This window comes from Neovison vison, chromosome 1 (genome assembly GCF_020171115.1).
Source record: "Neovison vison isolate M4711 chromosome 1, ASM_NN_V1, whole genome shotgun sequence".
NCBI lineage: Eukaryota > Metazoa > Chordata > Mammalia > Carnivora > Mustelidae > Neogale > Neogale vison.
The window spans coordinates 278,509,687-278,528,570 of NC_058091.1; the positions used below are offsets into that span (position 1 = coordinate 278,509,687).

Below are 18,884 nucleotides of genomic sequence, written 5' to 3' on the forward strand. Positions count from 1 at the left end.
TCCCTGAAAGGTGTCTTTAAAAATTTATAAGAAATTATAAATCCTGTGACAGTATTATCACATCTCATATTTTTCTAATGGCCTGCTACTCTTAAGTGATTTTATATATATTTTTAATGTGTCAGTCTTTAGTATGATCTGTGTATTTTTCCCCTACATGAAGTTTTCTTCTTAAAACTTTTTCAAAACAATGCATTCTCCAAACTTTTCAAAACATTCTCAAAATAATGCATTTCATTTTTTAAAAGCACATGTGAAATATTGTGAATAGTTTAATGAAACTCAGAAACAACACATCAATATGTGATGTTTTCTGCTCTTGAAGTATTTGGACATTTAAAGCAAACGAATGGAATATATTTTTTGGGGGAGGAGACTCTTGATTGAATTCTCAATTTTTTTATGATTCTAATCCCTGACCAACACAATATATTTATTTTTGTCCTTGTATCACACAGCCCTTGAAACCCATATTGTTGCTCCCTGCTCTTCAACTCCTACTGAGGTCAATGAGAGGTCAGCTAAACCTAAATAATAGCTTCTTGTTTATGACTAATAATTTCAAAAGTTACTTCATAACCACATGAGAAGTTATACTTAATTTGTGTGGTCTGAGTGTTCAGTATTTTTAGAGCATTCTCATGAGGCTTCCTTTCTGTGAGCTGAGGTAAGGTTGTTTGGAAGATAATATACAGCAATATCCTGGATACCATTTTAAAGGCTCTGTCTATTCTGTGTCCTTTTTCTGCTCAACATATAGAGAAGAGGAACTTGACGGCTATGTTAAGCAAATATTTTTCTTCTCCCATTAAGGAAAAATACATTTCTTCCATTGACACATAAACTATGACACATAATTGTCCTGGAGTCTTCTAGAATGCATGTGGCATTTCTACAATTTCAGCACAGCTATGTGTTCTACTTAGCAGGTTATTTTTTAGTTAGCCAGTTTGTGTCTGGTTCTCAGCTGACTCACCAGAGCTGAACCACTTGCCCAAAGGCTCCAATGGACACATCGGTGATGGAATCGCCATTTAAATCACCATAACCATCCAGAGATCTCCCAAAATACTGGAGCTGTCTCCTAAAGGCTCCATCAGATCCCAAGATTTTCTGAAAGAGCAAGTTTGACATGAAATTACAATGTGGAACAACTGAAATAGAAAAAAAGGGAGCTTCTACACTGCACTGTTAGATTTTTCTAAATAGTCACTTCTTAGGTTGTTTTATTTGCCACAAAATTCCATTGATTCTTTTCAATCACAGTGTTTCTCATCTGTTTATCATGCTTGCAGCCACAGAGAAACAGCATGAATCTTTTCACATAAAAATCACAAAGAAAAAAGAAAAAGCAGCAGATCTGTGGACTGAGCAGGATTTGAAACAAGCTCACATGTGATTATCTCCAAGTCCACGTCTTTTAGGACTGCCCTGGAAAGTTGCCTGATCAATGAAGCCCCTTTGGGCACCCTTTAAGCTACCTCATAACTCCCACTCTTGAACATTTAAAAAAGTTTTTTAATGTCTTATCATTTATTATGATCTGGAACACTTTATCTCACTTACCTTATTTTCCCTCTGTCTCCTCCACAAAAAATGCAAGAGCTGCAAAGAGCAGAGTTTTATCTGTCCCGTTCTTTACAGTATTTCCAGCACCCAGGACGGTGCCTGACACATAGTAGGAGATTCACTAAATGTTTGCTTAATGAACAAATAAAGTTCTAAAAATAAGTGGGATGGATCAGATTATCTGCACGGCACTCGGCAGCTCTAACATAAGGATACTCACATGTAAATACATCACCATGGAACTCACGGATTACCTGGGAATACCTTGTGCGAATGGTGCCCTCGTGACCGTTGTAGATGTACACAGCTCCAGAGTTCTGATTTTCTAAAGGGGAACCAACTATGACATCGTTGAAGCCATCCATGTTGATATCTGAAAGAGCTGCAATCGCTGAACCAAACCGAGCATTTTCAACACCCTCGGGGCCTTCAAGAAACCGGTGCCAATTCAAAACACCCTGGCAGAGAGGAAAAGAGGGATGAATAAAGCAAACCTTCCAACGTTTATCATTAAAATTCACAGCAAACGATGTCCGAGCCAATTTGTAAACTGTTAAAAGTAGACAGGATTTTGAAAACTAGATTTCAAAATTTTCTACGAAGACAATTATAAAATGAGAATTTTAGCAAGTCAGCTCCTAGGATATGTGCTCATAAACCGAGGTGAAAGGAGTGAATTCTCTTTACTGCGTCTGCACAACCTGTATTAACACTACTCATGTCTTTCCCTCCTTTTCCCCCATAATACTAAAATCTTCACCTGTTTCCAAGACTTCCCATTTAAGATTTGCTGATGAAAATCTACTAACGTCTTGAATAATATTAAGATGGAGACACACTAAAAACAATGTTTTATTTTAGACCTTTTCTTAAAAATTATAATGGTACAGGTAGTAGAAAAGGAGACCGTTAGTTTCCAGTTCAAGACAGCAACCCTGAACTCACCCCTTCCCTGGAACGCATCAAATTACACCTATTAATAGAACAGTTCTTCTTGGGAAAAAAACCAAACCGAGGGCTGACTGAACAGCTACTGGACAACCGAAGATAGACAAAATGGTAAGAGAACACAAAGAGATGGAGACACAGTATTAAAGGGAAACTGAAGCAGTGGAGATGCAGAGTACTGAGAGGGCAGGAACAGATTTCTCTGATCGTGGGCACAGAAAAGAAGTCACAGTTTAAAAGGGCAATTAAGGGGTGCCTGGGTGGCTCAGTTGGTTGGATGACTGCCTTCAACTCAGGTCATGATCCTGGAGTCCCAGGATCGAGTCCCACATCAGGCTCCCAGCTCCATGGGGAGTCTGCTTCTCCCTCTGACCTTCTCCTCACTCATGCTCTCTCTCACTGTCTCTCTCTCAAATAAATAAATAAAATCTTTTAAAAAAATAAAATAAAAGGGCAATTAACATCAAAAAGAGACAACACTAGAACTCTACCACATGGTGGTAGAGTGGTGGTAGTTGCAGGCTAAGCTCTCAAGTCAGAGGGACTGGAAAATGATGGTTTACATTATTACCATTCCACCTTAAAACCTCAGAGCACGGTCTGTCCAGCAGATGGGCAGCTCTGGTGGTCTCTGAGCTCTCGATCTCACCAACCTCAATAAGTCTAAGGTTCTCAAGCCCACACCAGTCTCAGTGGTGCTGGGACAGAAAAAAAAGCTACAGTTTAAAAGGGCCAAGGAGTGGTGGGAACACTCCCCCTCCACATTTAAAGCCCAAACTGGAGCAGGGTCCAAACACAATAACCAGTGGGTTTAAGTGTCAGAAAATGCAGGTCCCAACCCTGTAAATGGTAGGGTTCAGTCATCAGAGAGGGATCACAACATCAGTAAGCCCAGGGTCTGTAAGCCCATACAAGCCCCTGTGGGCATGGAAAATAAGCTGAATTTTAATTTTTAAAAAAATTTTTGTTTAAAAATTTTTAATCAAAACAGGTTTTTATTTTTAAATTTAAAGATATATCTTTTGTTTTATTTCCTCCTGATTTTTTTCTTTCAAATTTTATTATTTTCTTCTTTCTGCAAAAATCCAAAGTTTAAACAAGTAAGTAACAATACAGCCACAGCTCCAGCCACCAGAAGAGTCACCAAGAACACACAGTTTGCAAAGGGACACCATCCTTCAAGTTTAGGAGCAGTAGCTGTTCTGCTTAATCCACAGAAACAAACACAGGAAGTCAAGCAAAATGCAGAGATAGAGGAATATACTCCAAAAGAAAGGGAAGAAAAGACCTCACAGAAAGAACTAAATGAAACAGAGATAGGCAACATGCCTGAGAAAGAATTTAGCAATTGTGGGTGGTGGGAGGAGCAAGATGGTGGAGGAGTAGGAGATCTAAATATCGTCAGGTCCCAAAAGTTCACCTATATAGCTATCAAACCATTCTGAACACCTACAGACTCAACAGGAGATTGAAGAGAAGAAGAGCAGCAATTCTAGGAACAGATAAAGGACCACTTTCCAGAAGGTAGGATGTGCAGAGAAGTGAATCCGAGGCGATAAATGGGAAAATAGACCTTGAGGAGAGGGGCCGGCTCCCAGCAAGTGACACAGCAGCAGAGCACAAAACTGGAACATTTAGAAGTTTGCTGTACTCAAAAGGCGAAGTGTGTGTGTGGGGGGTGGAGCCCCCACAGGGACAGTGGGCTCTCAGGACCCACAGGGTCACACAAAGACCAGGGGTATCTGAAGATGGCAGAGCTCCCAGATATTGATCGGAGCATGGAAGCTGGCTGCAGGGACAGAGCCAAGGGGTGGGCTCTCAGCTTGGGGTTACCTTAAACCATGATCCATGGCACAGTTGGGCCACTGCACTTTGAGCAGGGACACCACATGTGGTAGATCTGTGGAGACCCTCTCATTCCTACTCTGGGAGGAATGGCATGGAAGCATGCTGCAGGAATCATCTGGAGACTCCAAATGGGGCTATGAGCCAAAGACAGAAATGCTTGGTCACAGGCTGGGTGAGCAAGGAGTGTGGCCAGAGACCAGGGAGACAGAAGGGATTGACTGTTTTTCTCTGGGGGCACACTGAGGAGTAGGGCTCAAGCTCTCAGCTCCTAAGGGGCCAGAGATTGGGAAGTCACCATTTTCACTCTCACCCTCCAAAGCTACACAGAAAGCATTCAGGAAAGAGAAGCTATGAGAGCCAACCCAAGCAGATGGCTCAGCCTGGCCCCTGGCAAGAGTGGTGCAACTCCACCTTGGGCAAAGACATTTGAGAATCACTGCAACAGGCCCCTCCTCCAGAAGATCAGCAAGAACATCGAGCCAAGACCAAGTTTACCGATCAATGAGAACTGCAAAACTTCAGAGCTATGGGAATACAGCACATAGAATTCATGGCTTTTTTCACCATGATTCTTTAGTCTTTCAAAGAGAAATTTTCTAGATTTTTTTCTTACTCTATTTTTTAAAAATATCTCAATATTTTAAAGTTTTTTTAAACTATTTTCTCTTATCAATGCCTTTTTAGAAATCTTTAATTTTCATTGTTATAGTCCTATTCCATCCCTTTATTGTATTTAACCTTATTTTTATGTATACATATAAGTGTTTCTTACTTTAAAATTTCAGGATACAATTTCTTCAAACAGATCAAAATATGCCCTAAATCTAGCACATGTCTTTTTTCTGGTCTCCAGCCTGATCACATCCTTTCCTCTTTTTTTGTTTCTTTTTTCAACCAACTTCTTATCAATTCCTTTTTTAGAATCTTTTTAATTTTCATCTTTGCACTCATATTCCATCCCTTCATCATCTTTACCTGTGTGTGTATGTGTGTGTGTGTGTGTGTGTGTACACCCAAGATCAAGTGTGCAGCTGGTTCTATTCACCAGTCTAATATATATGTATATGTGTATATACATTTATATTTATAAAAAATAAATATATATAAAAATACATATACATATAAAAATACATATACATATTTTTTTCTTTCTCCTTTATTCTCCCCCCAGTTTTGGGTCTCTTTCGATCTGGTTAGTGTATATTTTTCTGGGGTCGTTGCTACCTTTTAGTATTTTGTTCTCTCATTCATCTAGTCTTATCTGGATAAAATGACAATGCAGAAAAACTCTCCTAAAAAAATAAAACAAAACAAAACAAAAAAACCCAAGAGGCAGTAATGATGGCTAGGGGCTAAATCAATATGGACACTAGTAAGATGTCAAAACTAGAGTTCAGAATGATGATTATCAAAGTGCTAGCTGGGGTCAAAAAAAGCATGGAAGATACTAGAGAATCCCTTTCTGAAGAAATAAAATACCTTTCTGGAGAAATAAGAGAACAAAAATCTAACCAAGTTGAAATTTAAAAAGCTGAAATGAATTGCAATAAAAAAACGGAGGCTCCTATTGCTAGGATAAATAAGGCAGAAGAGAGAATTAGTGATAGAGAAGGCCAAATTATGGAAAAGAAGCTGAGTAAAAGAGAAAGAAACAACTACTGTACCACAAGGGGAGAATTCAAGAGATAAGTGATATCATAAGACAAAACAATATTAGAATAATTGGGATTCCAGAAGAAGAAGGGGGGGCAGAAGGTATTTAGAGAAAATTATAGCAGAGAATTTCCCTAATTTGGCGAAGGGAACAAGCATCAAAATCCAGGAGGCACAGAGAAACCCCCTCAAAAACATAAAAATAGGTCTGTACCCCATCATCTAGTAGTAAAACTTACAAATCTCAGTGACAAAGAGAAAATCAATCTTGAAAGTAGCTTGGGATGAGAGCTCTGTAACATACAATGGTAGAAATATTAGATTGGCAGAAGACTTACCCACAGAGACCTGGCAGGCCAGAAAGAACTGGCATGATATATTCAGAGCAATGAACAAGAAAAACATGCAGCCAAGAATACTATATCCAGCTGAGCTGTCATTGAAAATAGAAGATGAGAGAAAAAGTTTCCAAGACAAACAAAAATTAAAAGAATTTGCAAACACCAAACCAGCCCTAGGGAAAATATTGAAAGGGTTTCTCTAAGCAAAAAGGCAGTCTAAAAGTAATAGACCAAAAAGAAACAGAGACAATATACAGGAACAGTCACCTTGCAGGCAATATAATGACACTAAATTCATACCTTTCAGTAGTTACCCTAAATGTAAATGGGCTAAATGCTCCAATCAAAAGACATAGGGTATCAGAATGGATAAAGAAAATAAGACCCATTGATATGCTGTCTACAAGAAACCCATTTTAGATGTAAAGTCACCTTCAGATTTAAAGTGAGGGGGTGAAAAACAATTTACCATGCTAATGGACATCAAATGAAAGCTGGGGTGGCAATCTTTATATCAGACTCATTAGATTTTAAACCAAAGACTACCTCTACCATAAGAGATGAGGAAGGACACTATAACATACTTGAAGGGTCTATCCAACAAGAAGATCTAACAATTTTAAATATCTATGCCCCTGACTTGGGAGCAGTCAATTATATAAACCAATTCATAACAAAATGAAAGAAACACATCAACAATAATACAATAATAGTAGGGGAATTTAACAACCCCCCTAAATGAAATGGATAGATCATCTAAGCAAAAGATCAACAAGGAAATAAAGGTTTTAAATGACACACTGGACAAAATGGACATCACAGATATATTCAGAACATTCCATCCCAAAGCAACAGAATACATATTCTTCTCTAGTGCATATGGAACCATCTCCAGAATAGATTACATCCTGGGTCACAAATCAGGTCTCAACTGATACCAAAAGTTTGGGATCATTCCCTGCATATTTTCAGAACACAATGCTCTGAAACTAGAAATCAAGCACAGGAGGAAAGTTGGAAAGAACTCAAATACATGGAGACTAAACAGCATCCTTCTAAAGAATGAATGGGTCAACCAGGAAATTAAAGAAGAATTGAAAAAATTCATGGAAACAAATGAAAACACAACTGTTCAAAATCTTTGGGATGGAGCAAAGGCAGTCCTGAGAGGAAAGGATATAGCAATACAAGCCTTTCTCAAGAAACAAGAAAGTCTCAAGTACACAACCTACACCTACACCTAAAGGAGCTGGAGAAAGAACAGCAAAGAAAGCCTAAACCCAGCAGGAGAAGAGAAATAATAAAGATCAGAGCACAAATCAATAAAATAGAAACCCAAAAAACAGTAGAACAAATCTACAAAACTAGAAGCTGGTTCTTTGAAAGAATTGATAAGATTGATAAACCCCTGGCCAGACGTATCAAAAGCAAAAGAGAAAGGACACAAATTAATAAAATCATGAATGAAAGAGAAGAGATCACAACCAACACTAAAGAAATACAAACCATTATAAGAACATATTATGAGAAACTATACACCAGCAAATTTGACATTCTGGATGAAATGGATGCATTCCTAGAGATGTATAAACTACCAAACTGAAATAGGAAGAAATAGAAAACCAGGACAGACCCATAACCAGCAAGGAAATTGAAACAGTAATCAAAAACTTCCCAAGAAACAAGATCCCAGGACCAGATGAACTCCCAAGGAAATTCTACCAGCCATTTAAAGAAGAATTAAAACCTATTCTCCTGAAACTGTTCCGAAAAATAAAAATGGGAGGAAAACTTTCATATTCATTTTATGAGGTCAGCATTACCTTGATACCAAACCAAAGATGCCATCAAAAAGGAGAATGACAGAGCAATATATCCCTGATGAACATGAATACAAAAATTCTCACCAAAATACTAGCCAATAGGATCCAACAGTACCTTAAAAGGATTATTCACCATTACCGAGTGGAATTTATTCCTGGGCTGCAAGGTTGTTTCAACATCTCAAGTCAATCAATGTGAACAATACATCAATAAAAGAAAGAACAAGAAGCATATGATACTCTCAATAGATGCAGAAAAAGCATTTCACAAGGTACAGCATCTTTCTTGATCAAAAGTCTTCACAGTGTAGGGACAGAGGGTACATAACTCAGTATTAAAAAAGCCACCTATGAAAAATCCATAGCAAATATCATTCTCAATGGGAAAAACTGAGAGCTTTTCCCCTAAAGTAAGGAACATGGTAGGGATATCCACTCTTACCACTGCTCTTCAACATACTGGAGTCTTAGTCTCAGACAACAAAAATAAATAGAAGGCATCCAAATTGGCAAAGAAGAAGTCAAACTCTCACTCTTTGCTGAAGATATGATACTTTATGTGGAAAACCCCAAAGACTACACCCTAAAACTGCTAGAACTCATACATGGATTCAGTAAAGTCTCAGGATATAAAAATCAATGCCTAGAAAGCAGATGCATTTCTAGATACCAACAGCAAGACAGAAGAAAGAGAAATTAAGGAGTCAATCCCATTTACAATTGCACGCAAAACCATAAAATACCTAGGAATAAACCTAAACAAAGAGGTAAAGAATCTGTACTCAGAAAACTATAAAGTACTCATGAAAGAAACTGAGGAAGACACAAAGAAAAGGAAAAATGTTCCATGCTCATGGATTGGAAGAACAAATATTGTGAAAATGCCTATGCTACCTAAAGCAATCATTACATTTAATGCAATCCCTATCAAAATATCATCAATTTTTTCAAAGAAATGGAACAAATAATCCTAAAATTTACATGGAACCAGAAAAGACCCCAAGTAGCCAGAGGAATGTTGAAAAGAAAACCAAAGTTGGCAGCATCACAATTCCAGACTTCAAGCTCTATTACAAAGCTGTAATCATCAAGACAGTATGATATTGGTGCAAAAACAGACACATAGATCAATCAAGCAGAATAGAGAGCCCAGAAATGGACCCTCAACTCTATGGTCAACTAATCTTTGAAAAAGCAGGAAAGAATGTGCAATGGAAAAAAGACAGTCTCTTCAACAAATGGTGTTGGGAAAATTGGACAGCCACATGCAGAAGAATGAAACTGGACCATTTTCTTACACCACAAACAAAAATGGACTCAAAAGTGGATGAAAGACCTCCATGTAAGACAGGAATCCATAAAAATCCTTGAGAAGAACAACCTCTTCAACCTCAGCTGCACTGACTTTGTCCTAGAAACATCACCAAAGGCAAGGGAAGCAAGGGGCAAAAATGAACTATTGGGACTTCATCAAGATCAAAAGCTTTTGCACAGCAAAGGAAATAGTTAACAAAACCAAAAGACAACTGACAGCATGGGTGAAGATATTTGCAAATGACATATGAGATAAAGTGCTACTATCCAAAATATATAAAGAACTTATCACACTCAACCCCCAAAGAACAAATAAGCCAATCAAGAAATAGGCAGAGGACATGAACAGACATTTCTGCAAAGAAGACATCCAAATGGCCAACAGACACATGAAAAGGTGCTCAACATCACTCGCCATCAGGGAAATACAAATCAAAACCACAGTGAGATACCACCTCACATCAGTCAGAATGGCTAAAATTAACAAGTCAGGAAATGACAGATGTTGGCAAGGATGTGGAGAAAGGGGAATCCCCCTACACTGTTGGTGGGAATGCAAGCTGGTGCAGCCACTCTGGAAAACAGCATGGAGGTTCCTCCAAAAATTGAAAATAGAGCTACCTTATGACCCAGCAATTGTAGTACTGGGTATTTACCCCTAAGATACAAATGTAGTGGTCCAACAGGACACGTGCACCCAAATGTTTATAGCAGCAATATCCACAATAGCCAAACTATGGATAGAACCTAGATGTCCATCAACAGATGAATGGATAAAGACAATGTGGTATATATACAATGGAATAGTATGCAGTCAACAAAAGAAATGAAATATTGCCATTTGCAATGATGTGGATAGAACTAGAGCATATTATGCTGAGTGAAATAAGTCAATCAGAGAAAGACAATTATCATATGGTCTCTCTGATATGAGGAATTTGAAAGGCAAGGGGTTTGTGGGGTAGGGAAGGAAAAAAATGGAACACGATGGGATCGTGAGGGAGACAAACTATAAGAGGTTGCTAGGAGCTTGGGGGAGGAGGGATATGGTGGCTGGGTTAAGGACACTGGGGAGGTATGTGCTATGGTGAGTGCTGTGAATTTTAAGACTGATGACTCACAGACCCGTACCCCTTAAGTAAATAATATATTATATGTTAATTAAAAAAATAATAATTGTGAGGATACTCGGCTGGAGAAAAAAGTGGAAGATTTCACTGAGACTTTCAATAAAGACACAGAAAATATTAAAAAGAACCAATCAGGGTTAAAGAATACAATAACTGAAATAACAGAATCAACAGTAGCTTAGAGGATGGAGAAGAACATACCAGCAACCTGGATGACAGGGTAATGGAGAGCAACACAAGCTGAACAGCAAAAAGAGAAAAGATTTAAAAAAAAATAAGATAGATTAAGAGATCTCATGGACAATATAAACAAATATTTGCATTACAGGAGTCCCAGAAAAAGAGAGGAAAGTGTAGAAAACTTATTTGAAGAAATTATAACTGAAAACTTCCCTAATCTTGGGAAAGAAATAAACATCTAAGTCCAGTAAGCATAGAGAGTTGCAAGCAAGATGAACCCGAGGAGGTCCACACCATTGCACATAATAATTAAAATGTCAAAGTTTAAAGATAAGGAGAATCCTAAAATCAGAAAGAAAGGAACAAAAGGTTACTTAGAAGGGAAAATCTATAAGGCTATCAGCTAGTTCTTCAGCAGAAACTTTTGAGTATCTCCTGCCACATTCTTCTGGCTTGCAAAGTGCTGAAAGGAAAAAAGGCTACAGCCAAGAATACTCTGCCAGACAAGATTATCATTCAGACTTGATGGAGAGATGAAGTGTTTCCCAGACAAATGAAAGATAAAGGAATTCATCACCACTAAACCAGACTTACAAGAAATATTAAAGGGACTTCTTTAAGTGGAAAAGAAATGACCATAACTAGACATAAGAAAATTATGAATCAAAGATGTAAAATATGACAACAAATGTGGAGAAGGGGAGTAAAAAAAGGAAGAGAAGGGGGGAAAGACCCCCTTCTTCTGAACTTAAATGACCATCAAATTAATAGGTTGCTATTTACTTGGAATGTTGCACATGAACTTAGTGATAACCACAAGCCCAAAACATGATAGAAATACAAAGAAAGCAAAAGAAAGCTAAATATAACACTATAGAAACTCACCAATCACAAAGAATGAGAAGATGGGGGCGCCTGGGCAGCTTAGTGGGTCAAGCCTCTGCCTAAGGCTCAGGTCATGATCTCAGGGTCCTGGGATTGAGCCCTGCATCTGGCTCTCTGCTCAGTGGGGAGCCTCCTTCTGCCCCCCCACCTGCCTCTATGCCTACTTGTGATCTCTCTCTGTCAAATAAATGAGTAAAATCTTAAACACACACACACACACACACACACACAAAGAATGAGAAAAAAAGGAACAATAAAACAACAAGAAAACAAATTTTTAAAATGGCAAAATGTATATATCTATCAATAATCACTTTAAATGTAAATGGCCTAAATGCTCCAAGCAAAAGACACAGGGTAACAGAGAAGATAAAAAAATAAGACCCATCTATGAGCCTGAAGCTTATACCTCAGGCATATACAGACTGAAAGTGAAGGGACTGAGAAACATTCACCATGCAAATGAAAGTGAAAAAAAGCTGGGGTAGTAATACTTAGACAAAATAGACTTTTAAACAAAGACTAAAGACAATTATTACATAATGATAAAAGGATCAGTCCTACAAGAGGATATAACCATTATAAATATCTATATACCCAATACTGGGCTACCTAAAGACATAAAGCAAACGTAAGTGGACAGAAAGAGAGAAATCTGCGGTAATACAGTAGTAGTAGGGGACTTTACACCCCACTTACAACAGCCGATGGATTATCCAGACCAAAAAAAAAAATCAATAAGGAAATAATGTCTTTGAGCATCTTTGGACCAGATGGACATAAAATATATATATGGAATACTCCATCTGAAAACAGAATACTCATTCTTCATTGTTGTTGTTGTTTTAAGATTTTATTTATTTATTTGACACAGAGAGACACAGTGAGAGAGAGAACACAAGCAGGGGGCATGGGAGAGGGAGAAGCAGGCTTCCCACCAAGCAGGGAGTCCAATGTAGGGCTTGATCCCAGGACCCTGGGATCATGACCTCAGCTGAAGACAGACGCCTAAAAACTGAACCACCCACGTGCCCCCAGAATACTCATTCTTTTCAAGTGTACATGAAACATTCTCCAGAATAGATCATATACCAGGCCATGAAACAAGCCTCAATAAATTTAAGAAGACTGAAATCATACCATGCATCTTTTCTGATCACAACAGTATGAAGCTAAAAATCACAAGAAAAAAAGGAAAAAACACAAGCACACAGAGACTACACTCCATGATACCAAACAACCAATAGGTCAATGAAGCCATCAAAGAAAAAATAAAATGCACGGAAATGAATGAAGATGAAAATACAATGGTCCAAAGTCTTTGGGATGCAGAAAAAGCAGTTCTAAGAGAGAGGTATACAGTACAGAGTGATACAGGCCTACCTTAAGAAATAAGAAAAAGCTCAAATAAACAATCCAAACTTATACCTAAAGGAACTAGAGAAAGAACAAACGAAACCAAAGGAAACAAAGATCAGAGCAGAAATCAATGACCTAGGAAAGTATCCCCCACCCCAGCCAAAGAAAGAATCAGTGAAACTGAGTTGGTCCTTTGAAAAGATAAACAGGGGCACCTGGGTGGCTCAGTGGGTTAAGCCTCTGCCTTTGGCTCAGGTCTTGATCTCGGGGTCCTGGGATCAAGCCCCGCATCAGGCTCTCTGCTCAGCAGGAAGTCTGCTTCTCCCTCACCCTCTGTCTGCTTCTCTGCCTACTTGTGATCTCTCTCTCTGTTAAATAAATAAAATCTTAAAAAAAAAATGGACAGTGGACCTATACAGACATTTTTCCAAAGAAAACACACAGATAGTCAACACATGAAAAGAAGCTCAATGTCACTCAGAGAAATACAAACCAAAACCACAATGAGGTATTACCTGACAGTAGTTAGAATGGCTAAAATCAAAATGACAAGAAATAGCATGTGTTGGCAAGTATATGGACAAAAAGGAATTCTTGTGCACTGTGGGAAATAGTGTGTAGTTTCCTCCAAAAATTAAAAATAGAAATACCATATGATCCAATAATTTCACTATTGGGTATTTGCCCACAGAAAGAAAAAATACTAATTTGAAAAGATATATGCACCCCTGTGTTTATTGCAGCATTATTTACAACAGCCAAGATATGAGGACAACCTAAGTTGCCATCAATAGACAAATGGAGAAGGAAAATGTATACACACACACACACACACAACAACGATAAAAGAGGAGGAGATTGTGCCATTTGAGATAACATGGATGGAACCAGAAGGTATTAGGCAAAGTGAAATAGGTCAGAGAAAAAAAATACTGCACATTTCCACTCATAAGATGTTAGCTACATTTGTAATGAACATAGCCTGATGTATAAACTTGTCAAATCACCTTGTAGTATACCTCGTACACCTTGTTGTAAACTAACATAGTGTGTATCAACTATACTAAAAAAAATAAAGGGAGACTGTTAATGTCACATTATAAAAAATAAATAATTCTGTCCAAAGAAAAAACATTTTATTGTTCCCTTTTTTCCTTCCAGATTTTGAAATCAGGAATGGAAATATTTTGTGACTTCACAAGAAAGCGATGCTCCTCAAATATGAAACTAGGTCAGTGTTGATTCTTCTCTATAATAATCTTAAGGAAATCACTTTGTAACTGAGACTGACAAAGTATCAGGAGATCTCATCTTCCACACTTGATGATAATTCAGAATACTTGAGAAGTAACAAACATTTAAGAAACGAGACATTTGTTAAATTTTTAAACAGGCATTTATGCTCCTCCCTTACTGAACACTCAATTATACACTCTTTATATGCTTTAGAATTTTTTAAAGGAGGAGGGAGAGAAAGAAAGTGCACGAGCATGCTGAGTAGGGGGTGGGAGGGGGAGAAGGAGAGAGAGAATCTTAAGTAGGCTCCACACTCAGGAAGGGTCCCAACTCAGGGCTCAATCTAATGACCCTGAGATCATGACTTGCACCAAAAATCCAGAGAATCATTTAAACAAATAAGGTAGGACAAACTACTATAATAGCATAACATAATATTTACTATATTAATATCAGCCACCTTTTTTTCCCCTTCTTTTCTCCAGTTTCCTACGTCAACTTGTGCCTTTATTTCTGGTTTTCTTTTCAGCTCCAAGTTCCTTAGACTATGGACATGGATTTAGAGAGCTCGGTCTAGTAATAATCTGCTAAGTTTTATGTGCAAGGACTAAAATTTCATATACACATATCTAATATATATTTCTATATATTTCATATATACATATCTAACTACTATACTAAGCAACAGATTTCTTAATATAGAAAGCATCCAGGATTAAACAAAAATTTGCAAAATTCCGGGTACAATTTGTCTTTTTCACTGTAAAATGTTAATAAGATAGTTTGTTCTGTTATCATGATTTCTTTACAGTGAAGAAGAATAATTGAAGGAATAAGTGCGAACTACACGGATGTTTGCATGCGCACACATTTCAAAAACGACAGTACTTTTTGGGATATATATTATATATTCGAAGACCTTTCATGGAAAACAGCAGTGCACTATACATTAAGCTCTTTCTCTAAGGGTTATGCTTTTTAATGTGATTTTTAAAGTTATAAATTAATGGTTACATCCTCAAAATAATGCAATAGAAACCAAACTACATATGAAAATCATTCAATAAGTCTTCATTCTGCAAAAATGCAGATTAACTTTGTTTACCAATACTGAAGCAAATTAAACTAGGTCGGTTTAATGCTTTTTCTTACCCTTGTGATGGTAAACAAGTAAACTCTTCCTTCCTCTTTCTTTAGGTCATTCATGTACATTGGTGCACCCACCAAGAGCACGTCTGTAATGGTGTCTTTATTCACATCGACCGAACATAGCACGCTGCCAAAATAGGAGCCGATCTGCAATGAGAAAGCATATTAACCTTAGGATTTGTAGGATGCATATACTTTGGTTTTTTTTTTTTTCAAGATTTTATTTATTTGACAGAAATAGAGATCCCAAGTAGGCAGAGAAGCAGGCAGAGAGAGAGGAGGAAGCAGGATCCCTGCTGAGCAGAGAGCCCAATGCGGGGCTCAATCCCAGGACCCTGAGATCGTGACCCGAGCCAAAGGCAGAGGCTCAACCCAAGGACACATATACTCCTAATGGTACACTGAACTTTCATTTACTTATTCAATAAACAAAAATCGAATGCTTACTACCTATAAAGTGCTAGAAACATTAAGATGGACAACCTAGTCCCCTTTCTCAGGTTGTATCATGATAGAGCACTTGGTGGCTAAACCTTAGTGTGCACACAAATCACCAAGAACAAGTATTTATTTATTTATTTAAATTTTTAAAAGATTTTATTTATTTATTTATTTGACACAGAGAGTAAGAGCACCAGCTGGAGTAGCAGGCAGAGGGAGAGGGGGAAGCAGGCTCCCCAAGGAGTAGGAAGCCCGACTCGGGATCCCATCCCAGGACTCTGGGATCATGACCTGAGCCAAAGGCAGTTGCTTAACCAACTGAGCCACCCAGGCGTCCCAAGAACGGGTCTTTAAAATACAGATTCTGGAGACTATTTCCAGAAACTCCGACTGCATGCCATCCAGAAAACAGTCTTTTAAATAAGCACTCCAGGTGTCCTGGAGGAAGTCGAAGACCACATTTAAAAGAGAAACACTTGAAGGTCTGTGAGGTGTGCTGTACAGAAAGGCAGGAAGGAAGAGGGAAGTGGGACAAGTGCCCATGCTGTGTGGTGAGGGACGTTCTCCAGAGGCGAGGGCCAGCTGCTGCGTGAGCAGAGTGCGGAGTAGCCAGGAGGGCTCAGAAAGATTAAATGTCCTTTAAATGGCATCTTAAAAAAAATCAAGGAGTTTTCTAGGTGGAGAAGAGCAGGCAAGCACGTGTAATGGAACTGTCCGTGGCATGATCTTGGACAGGAGGGAAGTTCTCAGATAGTGGAACACAACACCGGGAGGAGAGCCAGTGAAAGAAGAGAGGCCAGCCACCTGAACGCTTCGCGCACGCCTACGTGAATACCTCTGCGGGATTCAGAAACAGGTAAGAGAGGATTCGATCTAGAACACGATCATCTTTTTTCTCAAAATAAAAGCACCCTTCCTTAAAAGAGTAAAGAGGAGAGAAAAATATGTGACCGTAGCTGGCTTGCAGTCAAGGAAGACAAAGACTCATGTCTTCTTACTCCTGGAAAAGCCATAGAGACGGGATCCTCACACTTAATCCCAGAGAAGGGAAATCTAGATGGTTGGTTTCTCGGACTCAAGGAAGGAAAATTTCTGTTTGTCAGAGACCGGGGCTGCCCATTTCTAATATGCACCAAGTTCATGGGTCAAAACTGCTTAGTAAGGAAATCGGAATCTGTCGGCTGGCCTCTACTCTAGCGGGCCACGACTGGGAGTCATCAGTGGTTCTGACTACTGAATGGTCATGCTCAGAAGGAAGTGGCAGAGAAGTGAGTTGCTTTAATTTTAGAAACCTCAAAGCCACAGGATCCCTGTGCAGGCCCAGATGTAACAGCTCAGTCTTAACAATGCTGTCCTTCTGCCTTCGCATCTGTCTTCCAGATTACCGGCTCCTAGGAGGAGCTCGCCAAGAAAGCCATGGTCAGGTACCTATCGTTAGGATTAAATAACACCCATGTTCTATTAATCTGGGGAGTCAAAAACTTGCAGTTGGATATAACCAAACAGCACAGGCTTTGAGGTTACACAGGACTGGGTTTTTAATGACAACTCAACCCCATGAAATCTATTTGACCTTAGGAAGGTAAACTCTCAGTAACCCGTCAGAAGAAGACAGCAGAACTCAGTATTGTGAGAGGATTTAAGGAATATTTTTCAAGTTTTATAGAGGATCAATTAATAAATAGTGTATTATTATTTTCAGAGGTAGAGTTCAGTGCTTCATCAGTTGTATGTAACACCCGGTGCTCATCACATGTCCTCCTTAGTGCCGGTCACCCAGATGATTTAAGGAATATTCAAGTAAATACAGATTACAGAACCAGCCACAGGGTCGGCACTCAATAAATGCTGGTTCCCGTTTCTACCAACTCCCACTCCTCATCTGCCCCAGTTGTCACTATGATTAATTCCACCTGCTACACAGTGGCATTTACCTGGTCACCTCGGTGAGCCTGAATAATTGTGACATTGCCATTCTCATCAACACTGTAGAGCACTATCTGGCCAGTATAATTTGCCCGAGGAGCACCGGCCACAAAGTGGATGTCTTTTCCAGTAGAAATCGCAGCCACAGAGTAACCTAGGAGAGAAGTTACAGAATAGGTACTATTGAAGAGCTCAGCCAGAGAAGCTTGCAAAGTTGGCAGAGAGGACCAGAGGTCCCTATGTGTGTGTGTGTGTGTATGGGTATTAGAAGGTGTTAGAAGGACGGTCAGTAATGTATCCTCTAGACTGAGCAGGTATTTATATAATGCTGAAACCAAAGCAGTCCACTCCCTATTGTTTGCAGAGTTTTTTTCGGGGTAACTTACTGACAAGGGCAATCCGGCAGGCAGGCAGTCACAGACAAGCGAACAGACGATCCAAAACGTTATGCAACTACTCTCCACCCCTACTCAGCCCTTCATCTCCCGCCTCCAGCTTTTATGGAGCAATGGGCACAGTGGTGAGGTCCAGGGTAGTCATCTAAAGTGGCGCCCCCTGTTCTAGAGGACTCTCGGTTGTTTATCTAAAGTGGTGGCATCTGTGCACCAGAGAGATGGACACAGAAGGCCAACAACGGGGTCAGTGTTGTCAGCTCTCCTTCACGGGAATGCACAGTTCCTCGTGGGCCCAGGCATATCACTGCGGGCACATCTTCCTTTTTCCTAAGATGAACTGCTCCTCCCCTTTGACGGGCAGCACTGCCCTGCAGAGGGGGAAACCTACCTATAAAACATCCCTAGTTTTGGGGTTGGCCCATCCGCCACTCATGAACCTGACACTGAACAAGTATTTCTTGAAATGAGTAATTACATGAATTTAAAAGGTAATTGTCATGCAGTGACAATTTGAAGTCAGATGGTCCCGAGTTCAAATTGTGGATTTGCCACTAAGTTGTTTATCTTTGGGAAAGTTATTAACCTTGCCGGCTCTCAAAGGTAAAATGGGGATATTACTTTCTTCAAGAGGTTTTAGGGGGATTTTTTTTTTTTTTTTTTTTTAGGCAGGCTCCATGCCCAGTGTGG

The 18,884-nt window shown here is 39.1% G+C and overlaps 1 protein-coding gene across 1 annotated transcript in view; it reads right to left on the reverse strand.

Moving 5' to 3' along the window:
* ITGA2 (integrin subunit alpha 2) overlaps positions 1 to 18,884 on the reverse strand; it is a 107,341-nt gene that overhangs the window by 26,752 nt on the left and 61,705 nt on the right. The window contains exons 12-15 of the mRNA XM_044232083.1: positions 17,811 to 17,956; positions 15,439 to 15,582; positions 1,824 to 2,027; positions 977 to 1,113 (exon numbers count right to left, since the gene is read on the reverse strand). Coding sequence (XP_044088018.1) covers positions 977 to 1,113; positions 1,824 to 2,027; positions 15,439 to 15,582; positions 17,811 to 17,956 — 631 coding nt within the window. The remainder of the gene's footprint in view (positions 1 to 976; positions 1,114 to 1,823; positions 2,028 to 15,438; positions 15,583 to 17,810; positions 17,957 to 18,884) is intronic.